At 32.6% G+C, this 16,139-nt stretch overlaps 2 protein-coding genes across 2 annotated transcripts; both read right to left on the bottom strand.

The window, feature by feature from the left end:
* Window positions 1-521: 521 nt before the first annotated feature.
* LOC146901460 (NADH dehydrogenase ubiquinone 1 beta subcomplex subunit) lies at window positions 522-5,246 on the bottom strand. Its single transcript, XM_085739076.1, has 4 exons — window positions 5,069-5,246; window positions 4,883-4,969; window positions 4,682-4,777; window positions 522-857 (listed from the first exon to the last, which is right to left on the bottom strand). Exons 1-4 carry the CDS (start codon window positions 5,204-5,206, stop codon window positions 801-803), a joined length of 378 nt encoding a protein of 125 aa, XP_085595202.1. The 5' UTR covers window positions 5,207-5,246; the 3' UTR covers window positions 522-800.
* A 1,053-nt stretch (window positions 5,247-6,299) lies between these two features.
* Window positions 6,300-8,511, bottom strand: LOC146901459 (L-lactate dehydrogenase A-like). Its single transcript, XM_085739075.1, has 2 exons — window positions 7,820-8,511; window positions 6,300-6,958 (listed from the first exon to the last, which is right to left on the bottom strand). The coding sequence occupies exons 1-2, from the start codon at window positions 8,426-8,428 to the stop codon at window positions 6,515-6,517; spliced, it is 1,053 nt and encodes a 350-aa protein (XP_085595201.1). The 5' UTR covers window positions 8,429-8,511; the 3' UTR covers window positions 6,300-6,514.
* Between the last annotated feature and the right edge of the window lie 7,628 nt (window positions 8,512-16,139).

The following is a 16,139-nucleotide window of genomic DNA, read 5'->3' as shown; positions in this document are numbered from 1 at the left end:
TTAATTTTAGCTCCAAACTCAACCACGTTGTAAAATGATTTAAATACAAAGCTTATAAAATAATCGCATTGATGTAGAGTATTCATGAACTGTTCTTTTCCCGTTCCAACTCCACGGAACCTCTTCATCAAACAAGTTTCAACCAGCATGCGTTAGAGAGCTATGGAATCTGAGATGTTAGTGGGTTGTTGGTAAAGAAATTTGATAAAAATAAATAAAAGAAATCTAAATAGTGTAAACTTAATTTGGCTTTGTTTTCTAAAGAAGAAAATTGGAAATATTTTTCATAAAAATTTTAAAACACTTCAATTATATTATTGTTTGAATAAGATTTTTCATTAGTTAAGAAAATGTCCAAGCATTCTGCGTAGAGAAATATATATTGCATAACATGAAAAAAAATATGCCCAAGCATTAAAAGAACTTTTCAAGTATTACATTGTAACACAACAATAACTATTTTTCTAGTAATAGTCATTTGATTTTTCTAGCAATCATATTTGGTGGTTTTTCTGGATGCATACTATAAACAAAGTAGTTTTATTTTTTGAACTTGTAAGAATATCCTCAGTTCCATAAAGATTAGATAAATTGAGCAGAATAATGGCCAACTGACTATAGCCACCAGAAGCATGAGAATGATGAAAAAAAGAAATAAACCAGATTCGGCTCTTCGATTCCTGTACTTGGTTTCAGCAAGTCTTTCATGATCTATTATTTCAAACAACACAAAAGTACAAATGAACGGAATAGAACAAGATATAAAACAAGTTCAAATCCCATTATTGCCTTGGATCTACCTATGGTTCACCACCAAGCTCCACTCGCAGATTGTCATATGGATAAACTTTGGGTGCCTGACACAAAATAATATAAAAAACTATCAGCATTAATTGCAAAATATTTGGAGAAAGTAGCAATGCATGTAAAGCTTCAAAACATGAAGGGAAAAAAAAAATAATCATAGACAGTCACAGTATAAAGCTGAGTATAAGCATGAGTTCAATTGGGAATCATGGAGGTTATATGGACCATGACAAGGATACAAGGAGCAGAAAAAGATTATGTAATCCATAAACAATATACACTTAAAACCGATATTGCCATACAATGGTTGAGAAACCAGAACTAGACTAGGATTATCTGAAGGTAAAGATTTGCGGCATGATCGACTGGATGGAAGAAAGCCAAGAATGAACAACAATTACTGAGGCTGCTATGCCAAATTGCCAACACACCATATATAAAAGCAAACATTATGCAATAGATCCAACACATGTCCATGTTAAATTTTTTGATTAATTACTTATGGCAGAACTAATAAGAATCCAAGCATCAAACCTTTTAGATATAATAATCATACATGGGAAAAATATGCGACTTAATGAGACATCTAAATTTATGTTGCAGGTCAGTTGTAATTCTACCAGGGAAAGTTGGATACAATCAGCAGCTATGTTTCAGGATTCCAGCTTGTTACTGAATTGAACACAGTTGCAATGAACACTACCATATGGTAGTTGTCGATAATATTTAAATGCAAGGATGAAGAATGAAGAGAAATATGCTATCATTCAATCGAGCCAGGGATTTAACGTAGCTGGGTCAGGCCAGTTCAGGTTTGGTAAATTATTTTTGGCAGCCTGGAGGAGTTGGTTTGAATCAGGTTGATGGTCTGATGACATACTTATATTTTTAAACAGATTGTTGTTCAAAATCAAAAGATGCATAAAAATTAAGTAACTAAGAAATTTTGTCAGGTTTTGTGGATTTCGGTTTCCCTGACTCTTAAAGTCAATGCTGCCTGTGACAGGTTTATTTTCTTTTCGACCAAAGCGAGAAGGTGCCTAGAGCAGACCTAACCAAACCCAAATACATAAACATAGAATAAAAGTTCATAATTCGATAGCCATATGGCTTATTCCCTAGAAAACATTTATAAAAATTTTCTTAATTCAAAGCATCCAATCACATCTTCAATGTGAAGTACGGATCCGATGGCAATTATGATGTAGTTGCAGTATAAATATGTGACTCTGCTAGTGTTTTGCCATCTTGAATGATCCTTATCCCAATTCAAAACTTGTTTTGCAGGGATCTCAAAATCCCAACAATCCTAGCTGATGCACAAAATCTGGCAATAACCCAGCTGAAACCCAGAAAACCTATCAGAATAAACCCTTCAAGTTTCAACTATACTATAGAGAGACTGAACCGACAAAACAAAATATCTGCCTTTGGTTGCTACGTATTGCAATGAGCTCGACTGAAAGATTGAAATATATTTTTACAGTTCCCAGGTCAATGTCCAGATTGTAGAGCTGCTACTTAGGTGCTGGGAGGACTGGATGTTGCAATTCTCTGGCTTACAGGGCCTTGCGCTTCTCAGTGCTGCATTAATACATTTCTTACCTGGGCTGGTGGATGCTTTAAGGGACACATTGTTATTCGGAATCATGGTTGTCAAACTTCATTTGGGTATAAAAAGAGTGTAGGTTGTAGGATTGTAAGATCCCATCAAAGAGACAAAATTATAGAAATAACTAAGAAAAATAACCTTAACATAATTATCCTAAAAAAAAAAAAGACAATTTTTTTATTGACTTAATCATAAAGATGAGAGTTTGACCTAAACATCAATAATAGAATTTTTTTTTTATTAATTCCCACCACGGAATGATATCTGCAAAGATGACAGTTGCATTGCATAGATGAGAAGTTCCCAAATTGGGAAGTAATTACTCAATTAAAACCCACATTGTCCCAAAAAAAGTGTATGTTCAGTGTATCCCTCTTTGCAATGAGAACCGGGTCAACTTCCGAATCAAAAACGTGTGGAACCGGGTTGTAAATGTGCATGTTGTTGCGGGTCAAAACTGTTCACTCGGGTCACCACATGAGAAATCGGGGAGAGAATGTGTGAAACCAGCACGAGAGAAAGCATTGCTCCCTTCGATTCCACCATCTTCTTCTGCGCGCTCACTGCTCCGGCCTCTCACAATTTTTATGCCGTTCCCAATGGAGGGAGAAAAACACGTGAAATCTTACAATCTCACAATCTAGATCACAGTCTTAACAACCAATGGTTGAAATGGTAGTTGAGAAAAAATTATCATTCACTATCACAGCAAGTCAATTTAAGTTCTACAGCATAAAATCAGGTGCCATTGTGAGGCATGATTACGACATAAGAGAGCGCTCACCTACTACTTAGAATAAATAAATATGCAAATGGTTATGTAAATAATATGTATCTCTCATTTTCATTTCTTGTGTATGATAGGCGAGATTGCACCTTCTACGTTAAGAATTAAGATATCCTATTTTATATGTCTGCTGTTTTTCCAGTCAGTCCTAGGTAAAACCTAGGAATTTGAAAACCTTGAGATGCATTTGATTTTCTAAATAATGAAGACAAAACAATAATACTTGTTCCATGTTTTATTTTAGGATTAGTCAGGAGACAAAAGAAAACAAAAGATGAAACACATGACAAAATAAAATAAAATTTGTTACTTGATTATTCAGGGGACAAGTTTTTGTCTCACACACAATATTATCTTAGAAAAATCCTTATCTTAATAGCTCGCTTTCTTAAGTCTCCTTCACTCCCCCAAACCCTTATTCCTCAATCCATTCTACCTTTTCCCTCACTCGAAACAACAATCATGTGCATTGTGCATCAACCACCAAATAGTGAACAAATTAAAAAGTTGTGTTGTAACTCAATATATTGAACTTCTATGAGTGTGCATCCCCACCTACGAGATAACAGACTAGTTAATGGCACCCATGGAATCCACTATAGTGCTGGAGTGGAAACCCCAGCCTACCCAAGGCCAATGTAAGGTGTCCATCGCGTTGTAGCGCAAAATTGAACACAAGTAAAAATACATATATTTCCCCTACTATCTGAGTTTTCCAATCCTTATTTTACACTTTATTGATATCCCTCGATTTTAGGCACCAGAAACATTCACTCAATCATATATTTTACACTTTATCGACCCAATCATTCACTCATCCTTTGTGCTAAGCTGAGCTGACCTTTGTTTCAAACCAACCAATAACCAACTACTCATCAGCATCGCTTCTAGCCAAGCAGTGTTTTCCACCAAAGGTCTCTGTTCATTCATTCCCCCTGTTTCAGCACACCTATTACTTGTGGAACACTACTCACTCAGTATTCACCCATAAACCTCCAATCACACATGTCTCATAAACCTCCCGTCATGATGGTGCCAACGGCCGCAATAGCATGCTTATATGGCAGGTTTTTGACATTCTGGCGTTGACAATATTGGTTAAATTTTTGTTTCTAAGTTGTGTTAAGTTCTTCAAACTTGCACCCTCTTTTTTAACTCCATCATTTTCCTTTTACTTTTGGTATATGGCAATTGTGCCTTTAGGCCATGACTTTGATAACTTTTATAAAACTCATTAATTTAAAATTCTATTTTACTTAGGAGCATGTCTATATGTCTAGCACAAATTCTATCTCTTATATCATATTCATTAATAAAACTTGTTGAGGTCAATCACTTCATACCAATGCCACTATCAGAGAATGATAACAAATTAACCATAGACAATGCACCCATAGGATCTAAATAGAATATGACAACACACAACAAAATGGAACCAAATCAAAAAAATCGAGAGAGAGAGCAAGTTAACTTACAAATGGTGTCTTGGAAGCTTTATCATTCCACACAGCCAATAATCCCAAACCCGCAAAACAGCTCAATCCTCCACAAAGCCACGCCAATGCTTCATACTAATTTCAAACAAAACAAAAAAATCATCAACTTGATGCATATTTCAAAGTACAAGATTTATATCCTAAATTTAAATCCATATGGATATGGTGAAAAGTAGTTACCTTTCCAACAGTATCAGCAATGCGATCTATACAAGGTTCAGGAAATGGAGTACCATTGTCCCATGTTAGTTCTTCATTCACCGGAAGCTGAAAAAACATCACCAGAATTCGAAAATTGAGGTTAATTTTCGTGATTCTGTGAAAATTGAAATGAAAATTGAATAGGATAGGGTAAGAGAAACGAACGGGTTTGTTAGGGACGTAGTGTTTTCCGACAGGGAGACCCATGCCGGAGCGGAGGCGGAGGGATGACGCTACAGATCGGTGAACGACGCTGTTTCCGCCTAAGATTTGTGATGCTACGTTTGTTAATCTACCTGCCATGGTTATTGCTTCGATTCTTCTTCTTCTTCCTTCTTTTTTCAATTTCTGTTTGATTATTGCGTAGTGTTTTTGTTACTGCAATCACAGGCCAAACGACTTCGTTTTGGAAATTTTCCTCTTTCTTAATTTTTTATTATATTATCTTTTTTTATTTTATTAAAGTGGGTTGGATTCTTTATTCGTAATTTAGGCTTGCTACTAAACTTTCTGATTTCTTTCTACACCCCTTCTCCTTTGTAGTAAAATGACAAATATTGCACTAAAAAAAATTGAAAATTTTCAATAAAATAAAATGCCAAATTATTCAAAGAAAAAAAAAATACAAATTTGTGCTATATCACATCTTAATTCACCCTCTTGTAACACCATTATGTCATTAGCTTAAAATTACTACGTGGTTCTAGATGAAAACAAAGGTTAAAGGCTTTATTATTCGTGACTCAGTGCATGCCCAACGAGGTGTCTGGGAGGACAATGTAGAATGATAGGTGGTAAATTAAGATTTTCTGTCTGGTTTTAATAGTGTTACTTGCTGTCTGGTTTTAAAAGTGTTACCCGTGTAACTAATTTGTAGCATCGTTTTGTTTGTGTTCTCTTGTGATATAACAATAGTATGCCCATTGAAGCTTACAAAAGCTTGTATCTTGGGCAGCTTGATTGGTGTAGAAGACACTGACATGCGTAACTCTTGTTTTACTCTTGGCATGACTTAATTAGCTTGGAACGGTGATATATTTAGCATTTCCAAAATAAACTTTATCGCCGTCAAAAATAAAAAGACCACTCTCTCTTTACCGATAGAGAAAACATAGTTTACGTTTTTCAGTCTATTTCATAACATGAGACAATATGGTAAAATATACTTCAAATGAGTAATCAGAATTATAACATTATTATCATCCTTTTTCTTTTTGGATAAAGCGTAATATTGTCATCCATATTTTCATCTATAATAAATTATTAAACTTACCCTAGTTTATTTATGATCATTAATTGTAGAAGTTAAGTCCAATGAACAAAATTAAAGTTTCACTCTTGCATGAAACTACCTTGCGTGGTTTGTCTAAAAAAGCTACCTACGTGGTGAACCAACAAGAGGAACAAAGAGTAATATTATTGCATAGAACTTGAAATTTGACTGGTAAAATCATATACTACAAAGCACACCATACTACAAAGATCCGAATTCAGCCACCATTTTGGATAGCAAGTACTAAGCAAAAAACACTTGCGGTGGAAGACAACCATGGGAAATGTAAAAGACAAACAAAAAACCGTAGTTAGTGAGTCTGTTAGATATGGACTCATTTAAATACCCAACTGAGTCTGGACCTCCAAGATAGTTTTAGCAGAATCCCTAAGCCTTTGTTCCTCCTCATTATTCATGTGCACATTGGTTATACCAAGCACCCCTCCTCTTCCAAGCTGTGCTGGCAAGCTCAAAAACACTTCAACATCACCTATGCCATAAAACCCCTTAGCCAAAACAGACACAGGGTGAATTTTCCTTTGGTCCCTAATAATGGAACGCGCCAAGCCAGCCACCGAGTACCCAATGGCCCAAGAAGTGTAACCTTTTAGACTGATGACTTCATATGCGCTGTTTATCACAGTCTTGTGTATATTCTCCAGCGTTTCTTTCTCATATGCAATCTGTTGTTTCTCCAAAAAACTAAGGACAGGAATACCACCAATGCTGATGCTAGACCACAATGCCACTGAACTATCCCCGTGCTCCCCTACTATGCATGCCTGCACCAATAACACTTTATTTCACACTTCAACCTTTCTCACTTTCTATAGTGAACACGGAAATCATCAAAAAGTCATTACTTTTATTTTTCATTTCAAACAACCCCTGAATTAAGAGTGAATAAACATTTAGATCATCCTCAAAATTGTAAATATGAGACAATTGGTCCCAAATTACACGAAATGAAAATTAGTCCTTGAACTTAAAGATCGTCAATCAATTCAGCCATTCTGTCAGTTTAATAGAACAGAAATATTAAGTTAACACGATATGACATTTAGCTTCAGCATGTATCTAATAATTTGTTTATAACTTATGTTGATCTCTATTCGGCAATCTATAATGTTGTTTAGTTTCATGAACTGGCAAGTTCTATGTCCCCAATGGACCATTACTTCAAAATCATTTGAAATTACTCTAACAACGATTGAAGACATGTTTTGGAAGTCAAGTTCTGTAGCCCTTCTCGTTCTCATGGCTGAGACGCTAATCTAATTGGTTTCTAAGCATGCTTCTTTTCCCTTGTTTTTATGTCAAACCGACAGCAATTAAGTCATCGTCTCAACGAGGATGAAGAATTCTAAAAATTTCTACTCCAAAAGGCAACATACGTTGGTGTTTCAGTTAGTTTCAAACAACTTTCATATATCAATACATAGTGTCTCCGGAACTAATTTGTAATTTGACACTAAATTGTTTGATCCCTAGAGCTCAAAAATAGTAATTAAACAACTTAAAATCATTTAACATATCCCAGTCAAAAATATTCATCCAACATATCATCATGAAAATAACGCAAGATCACAACAAAATCTAGTACTTCACTAAAATGTAAAAGATAAAAAGAAAATGAGAATGACCTGAACATCCTGAGCGTTGACCTGGAGGTGATCAGCAATGAGGAACCGAAACCGAGATGAATCCAAATTGGTACCCGACCCGATGACCCGATTAGAAGGAAACCCAGAAAGCTTCCATGCGATGTAGGTAAGAACATCAACGGGGTTGGACACGATGATCAGAACCGTTTCCGGCGAGTAACGAGCCAAAGGGGGTATAATTGCCTGGAACAGAGAAAGATTCCTCTGAAGAAGATTAAGCCTAGACTCACCACCGATCTGCCTTGCACCGGCGGTGACAATACAGAGATCGGAGCCAGCAGTAACGGAGTATTCAACGGAGGAGTTGATCTTAACACGGGGAAGGAAAGCAGCAGCGTGTTGAAGATCAAGCATCTCGCCGCGGAGTTTGTCGGGTTTGTTGTCGACGATGACGAGCTCGTCGGTGAGGTCTTGAGTTAGGATGGTCTGAGCAATGGCCATGCCGACGTTACCGGCGCCGATGACGGAGATCTTGTTGTGACGCTTTGTGGGTGATGGTGGTGCTGCGTTTGAGATGGGTTTGAAGAAGGCTTGGGTTAAGTCAAGGCCGTCTGGGCCTAACGTCGAAGCAGAACCGCTCTTGTGCATGATGATTGATGATGATGATTTGTTAGTTGCAGGTATATGAATAGCAAATGTGTGTGGTCAGTGAGAAGAAGAAATGTGTGTGTGAAAGTAACACACTGGACTGTGAAGGGAAGAAAAGAAAAAGATACTGGTTTGGAAAACAGTAGGACCGAATAACACTGAAACAGTGGGCTGTGTGCTTTTGTAATTTGATCTTGCAATTTGGAATTTGGATTTTTGTGGTTTAATTTAAGGGAAATCTTACTTATCTCTATTATATATATTTGCACTATTTTATTTTGATAGTACACATGGCATCCTTATATTGAAAGATGCATTTAATGTTTTGTGTAATTGGTACATATTATGTGATTTGTGCAAGACTTATGTAATTAACATGATTATGCAAGTTGACTAAAAGGCTTATAATGACAAAAAAATAAATGGAATATTTTATTCAAATTATTTTTGCTATTTAATGTGTTACTAATTTCATTACTAAATTAATGGCATAATTGATGTGACTTACTTGCTTCTTTTTTTCTATAAATATTGTTTGTCCGTCTCAAACATCTTCACATCATTTAGAATTCATACTAAAATTTTAAAATTATTCTCAAAATCTCTCTTTTATTTTATTGAAACACTTTTCTTCTTAACATATTTTTATCATCACTCTAATTTCAAAAATTGATTCAATTTATGATATTACTCCACTACATGTTGTATATATCCATGTATTTTGTTCAAATTCACATATTCATCCTATGATACCCTCGAGTTCTAACGGCTTATGACAAGATATGTACCAATTACATGTTGGTACATAATTCTTAATTATCATCCAATCAAATTGTAATCAACACATCATCATATTAAGTTAGTCAGTCTTGAGTTTTTTTTTCCTATATATAGTCAATTTGTCTTTCATCATTTGTATATGCATCTTCCTTTCGTACAAATTGTTTATAATATCATATATTTGAAATGCAAATATTTCTACCTCCTGACCAATTCAATTTTATTGATTTCATTATTATCAAATTGATTTAGGCACCTTTTTTTCTTTCCCTTGATTCCCTTTTATAGGTTTAGTTGTCGGCTCTGTTAATTTTAGGGTTTTCATCCCCATGTATATTTACACCTTTTGAAAAAGTTTGCTTCACGTTTTAATGAATTTCATTATTTTTCTATTAATTTGAAGCGACGTAATTGAAAGACGTTTTGAATCAGATTTCTTCATTCCAAAACTATTTTTTTTGCCACTATTAATAATGAGAGATATGTGAAAGGCATGTCAATGTTTTGTTCTTCCAACGTTGAAGTTGTGCATATAAAAGAGAATTCTTCCTGGAAAAAAAAACAGAGAATTCTCAAGTATTTTTGGGTAACATATTAGTTGATAGTTCTCAAGATATTATATTTTTATCTTACATTTTTGTGGTGCAAACTATTCATGTATGTTGTAGAACAAGACCGACCCCTGCGAAAATGTAGAAAATTTATTTTAGTTATTTTTTTTTCAATGAATTTTATCTAAACCTCACTATTTTCTTTATTATTTTCATTTGCTCCTATTCAAAAGAACTGATTTAATTTATTAAGTTTTTTCGTTTCTATTGTCAATCACTCATTTTCACTAAACATGGCGTTGATATATATTATTTCACATAAATTATTTTAACATCAAATCTCATCCATTCATTTCATTTGATAAATTAGTTCACATGCATCAAATACTCTTTATCACCTAATCAAGCATTCCATTTTTATCTCCCCATATTTATTTATTTCTGCCATCAACACATACTCAAACTTCTTTGTTAATTTTTTTACAAATTGCATGATAAAACACATACTTATGGTTGTTTGAGTCACTCATCAACATCGATAATATTTATTTGCCTTTATTTCATACCCATATTTTTTTATTTATTTTAAAATTATATTAAAAAAAAAGACAACAATCTCGGCTAAACTATCAATATCTATATCCGTATCCTTATCTACATCTACAATCTACATCTACATCTACAATATAAACAAGTGAAACCATTTTCATTCAAAAGTACATGTGGCATGTTATAGTCTCATTCTAATTAATGTCATGCTAATTAATGCTAGAAAAATTCAAATTTCCATTACATGGTATATGCTTAGCACCTGGTATTTCAGTCTCAACACATACTTCCATATACTGCCTCTATTTTAAGAAATCATTCGATTTATTATTATGATCAAAATGATATCTAGAAATTTAATTGCCTGATATCAAATCAAACAAGAGACTGCCCATAAAAAAATCAAACAAGAAACTATCAACTGCCAATTAATGAAATTAAATTCAAATTATTCAACACTTATAACAGTCCTAAAAAAAATGTTGACAATTGGTCTAATTCAAGACTATCGTTGAATTGTTTCTCACCTATTAAAATCAAATTAAAACCAAAATAAAATAGTGAAAGGTAATGAATCTTTTTGTCACAAAAAGGAAATAAAATAGCTCAGATCTTTATCTTCCATCCTATTCTCATCACTATTACTATTTTTCAAAATGGTTTTGAGAACGGTAAGAAGATCAAGAACACCTTTAGTTTCTACAATTTCATCAAATTTTATTGTTGATTGCATGAGACCGTTCCCCTTCATCATGGTTTGTGACCATGGTTTAGGATTTTATTGCTAATAGTTGGATTTTTAGCTGCACAGGAGAAAATAAGAGGGAGAATGTTAGTTATCAAATAATTTGTTGAGAAATTGATTTTGAAGCTGAAGAAAGGCATAAACGAAAGGGATCTTGAATCTTCTCTCATGATTTATATTTTGTTCCAATTCTCTCATGACTTATATTTTGTTCCAAATAATTGTCTACTATATATCATTTTTGAAAATGCTTCATTTGAGACATTATTTTCATCATATAACGATATGATCTTATTCATTAAATTTCTTTTGCTATTAATGTAACATATTTATTTTCCCATATATTTGTTTGCGGATGACCATATTTCTACTCAATGTTCCTCAAATTTACAAAGAACTTATCGGATTTATAACTAAAGTATATCTCAGTTTAATCGACTTTAATTCCTTCCAGTTTGGTTGTGTTTCTTCTAATTGGGAGGAAACTCAACATTATTGAAATTTCTTTTATCGGTTTTGGTTACAATGTGTTCATTATTTTGCAGAGACCTTTATAATATTGAGAACAAAGTAGTTTCCTATCTATATATTCAGTTCAAGGTCGCGCATCCTATATTAACTGTCAGGGCCAAACTTTAGTTTTTTTGGTAATTTGTCATTTACTCATTTTATACCACGAATCATATGTAATAAGTGTGTATTTTAGTCTTTTTAAGGCTTTTGTTTATTTTTCTTCTTTGTGTTGTTTGGATTAGTGTTACATTATAAGAATTTTGAATTAGGGTTTCATTTTTCTTTGTTGCAGCTTCTCTTCTGGATTCTAAAGTTTCTTTTTTGACATATTCTAGATTCTTACGTTGCAAAAGTTTTTCTGAATTTTATTACTATGATTATTTCTGAATTTTACTAAAAAAAAAATCTAAATTTTTATTGCAACTTTATTTCTGAATTATGTGTTCTCACGGAATTTCATATATTTTATTTTCAGTATTAACTAAATACAAACATTTGAAGAAAAAAAATTCCTCTTTTATTTTTTTTTGAGGGAATTCCTCTTTTATTTAAATGCAGTTTTGGTCGAACCAAACCGTACACCATCGATTCAGTTTGGTTCGTTTTCACTTTTAAAAAATGATAAAACCCAAACCTCATTTGACTTTGAAGAGCATGTAAATGGTAATTTAAAAAAATCATTATAACAATCAATATTTTGAATAAAACATGTTTACTCAATAATATAAGTATTGTACTACCTCTAATACAAACAAAGTTGTAAAGAGTGTATATACACATTAATCAAAATATATATAATTTAAAAGGGGCACTAGCCAACAAATGTGTATTTTTTTTTATGTTAATTTTAAACCGAACCTCCACTAGATAGAACTAGAAAATTAGGTGTAGAACATATACAATGGCTACTAGACCTATGGGTTTTTAGATGCAATATTGCACATGTTAAAGCAACTGAAAGTAATAACTTCTTATTGAAAACAACTATTATTTATTAAAAAACTACACATTTAATATGAAATGCACAACAATTATTTATTACTAAGACCCATTTAATATTTTTTGAAGTGTTGAGTTTGAGAGATTTTTTATTTTTTTAGTTAAATGGGGTTCAATTATGAACCAGCTGCATCACTTTATAAATGCATAAATAAAAGGAAACAAGAACAAAAGGAGTTGGGGGATGGACCAAAACCTTCTCAATAAAGCTAAGCAAAAAGCTGAGGGGCAAACACCAAACCAAGAAAAAAGTAAATAACAAAAAAATAAAAAGTAAAGAAAACCAAAAGAAAAATAAAAGGAACGAACTAAGAGAAAGTCCTTGAGTTATTCCGGTAACATATATACTCCTAGAGTTTGAAAGATTAAATCTTATTAAGTATTAATTATAAGAGCAAGTGGCATGTACATAGAGACTCATTTAAGCAACCAAAAGGAGAGGTCCATTGTGGATGCTCTAACGATCGATTAACTTATTGATGAAAATTTTTGGTCGAAAATAATACAAAATAAATGCTTGCTGAAATTATCAATTTTTAAATATTATTGTTATTATTATTATATTATTATTAATAATAATAAATATTGATTTTTAATGTTTATTAGATATACTAATTAAATGTATCAATTAAGTTTGGTAACTAATTTTATATTTGATATTTTTTCGAGTTATCATGAAATTGGTATAAAGCTTACATCACCGCTTAGCAGTGACTAATCTTAGTTGGAAAACCTGTGGGATACATAAGACGAGTTCTCTCATCTCAGCTGAATATTTTCCATACACATGAGGCAGAAATTGAACTGCTATCCACATACTTACGAGGCTCTAATCTATTATCAATTTGACCATTTTTTCCTAGGGTCATAGCTTACATGTTAATTCCAGGTGTTCGTACAACCGGTTCATCCTTCAATATTCCATTGAAAATCAATGAAGCATTGATACATGGATTTGAAAAGAAAATACGAGACCTTAAAATTGATATGAAGGCAGCAGAGAGAATCAAACACGAGACCTTAAAAGTAGTCCCAGGCCAAAACAAGTGGGTTAGATCAAACTTATTCATTGTGTTCCCTTATTGACTTTGTTTATCCCAATAATTTGGAAAATATATAGCTCTCCAAAAAAATCAAGAGCGAGGGATACTTGCTCAAACTTTGGACCCATTTGAGCACTTTAACAATATTATTCTATCGTTGTTTCCAGAAAACGAGAAGGAAAATATTAGCTTTGATTTGATTTGTCAATCTGACCAAAATAAAAAGCTACAAAGCAAATGGTATTCAATTGAGTTCTTGAATGATATTAACAGTTGCATATTTCAAACCACAAATTAAGATTTAAAGTTGGATGTCCAATAATATTGATGAGGAACATATACCAAGGTATTGTGTTTCAAAATGAGAAACCCCACATCTTCATCCAAAACCTTAAGACAATATGTATATTACTCATCTCATTTATATGTTCATAAATATCAAATCTTGCTGGCAATATAGAATTTTTACTCACACATGACAAATTAGCATTTCTCCCTTAAACGTGAGACTCTCTATGTCTATGATATGATGAAATAGTCAAATAAGGCTAGAGGCACAACATGGTAAAAAAAGGTGGCTTGGTGGTGGTTTCATAGAGATGTGTTTTTTTTTCTCATTTATTTTATGAGAAGAGAGAAATTAAATTAGAAAAATTATTTGAACTAGAAAGAAATGACAAGGAAAACGAGTGAGTTGTGGGTAGTTTTATGAGTTTGTTGAAGGAGTTGGATATTACTGAGTAATTATTCTACCAAAAATATTAGACTCATTAAAAATGTCACATCAATTTAAAATGTATAATAAACATGTATTTTTCAACTCAGCATAACACATAAACGTTTTTCCTTTGTCATATCCCACTAAAGACTAAAAGTGAAGGAACTTAAAATAATAGAGGTTAAATAAAAAAAAGTTATCGCCTTGACAAATAAAAATTGCATGAAAGCGAACGACTTCCAAAATATAATATTTAACATAAAAAAATTAAACAAATGACATTCAAAAGCTAACAAAACAAATCATCATAATTTCGGGACTGCAAGTGTAACCTACATTGGGTTGTATCTTTGCATTAGGCTAAAAGAAACTAGACAAATAATATTGACACCACAATTTCTCCCAAATTATTTAGGCACACGTTTGTGAGTCATCTCACTTATATCTTATTCAATATATACTATTCCTTTCATTGTAGAACTTTAACTCTTATTTTACACGATAACATATCTCCCTCAAGTGTGACATTCTCTGTGTCCGTAATTACGTGACATAGCCAAATAAGGTCAAACCGATGTACAACATGATCAAAAAGGTAGATTAATGGTAATTTACTAAAAGTGTGTTTTTGTTCCTTTATTTCATGAGAAGAGATCAAAGAAATTAGAAGATGAAAAATAAATTTGAGATTGAGAGAACTGATACCGGTTAAAAAAATAAGAATTGTGTATTTTGTCCATGAGGTTATAAAGAACGAAGTAAGTTGCAAGTGATTTTATGAAATTGTTGAAGGAGTTGAAGATTTTTGTGTAATTAATTTACCAAAAAGTTAGATTGTGTTAAAAAAACTAATTTACCAAAAAGTTAGATTCGGGTAAAAAAACGCAACAACATATAAAGGATTTACTAAGCACATTAGGTGTATTGGTCATCTTACTTATATGTTTCTCAACGTCTACTTTGGCATCCAATAATGTGGAACTTTAAGTCACAATTTACACATGAACATATATCTCTAAAGTGTGAGACTCAATGCGTCTGTAATTTGTTGATAGTCAAATAAGGTTAGGCGAAGGCACAACATGGTTAAAAAAATGGATTAATGGTGTTTTTGCGGAGGGAAGTTTGTGTTCCCATCTTTCATGAAATGAGAGAAATAAATTTAGCAACAATAAAATTAAATTAGAATATGAAAAGAAATTTGAACATGAAAGAAATGATAAGGGAAAAAAATAGTGTGTGTTTTGTCCATGGAAGTATCGGAAATATAGCAAGTTACTGACAATTTAATGGGTCAGTTAAAAAGTGTTGGAAATTTAAGAGTAAATATTTCACCAAAAAATATACTCGGTTAAAAAAACGCCACGTCTTTATAAAATGTTTAATAATCATGTACTTTTTCAATTCAGCATAACACATTTGTATTTTTCCATTCGCATGTTCGTTCACCCAAAGACCAAATATGGAGGTATTTGATATAATATTGATTGGATAAAAAAATTGTATGAAAGCAAATGACATCCAAAAACTTATACTTGATATAAAAAGTTAAACAAATGAAATTCAAAAACTAAAAAAAAAAAATTAATGTTTAGAGTTCTGAGGGAGTCTACAATGGGTTGGACCATCACATTTGACTATGAGAAACTCCACAAGTGATATTGACAACACATCTTCGCGTAAAATCTTAAGACATTAGGTATATTGTTCTTCTTGCTTATATGTTACTCAATGTATATTATTGCACACAAGTTTAACTCATTATAATGTTTAGAGTTCTGAGGGAGTCTACAATGGGTTGGACCATCAAATT

This window comes from Medicago sativa, chromosome 8 (genome assembly GCF_051527215.1).
Source record: "Medicago sativa cultivar Bolivia chromosome 8, Bolivia_mono, whole genome shotgun sequence".
In the NCBI taxonomy this organism is placed as follows: Eukaryota; Viridiplantae; Streptophyta; class Magnoliopsida; order Fabales; family Fabaceae; genus Medicago; species Medicago sativa.
This window is presented reverse-complemented; position numbering and strand designations above follow the sequence as displayed.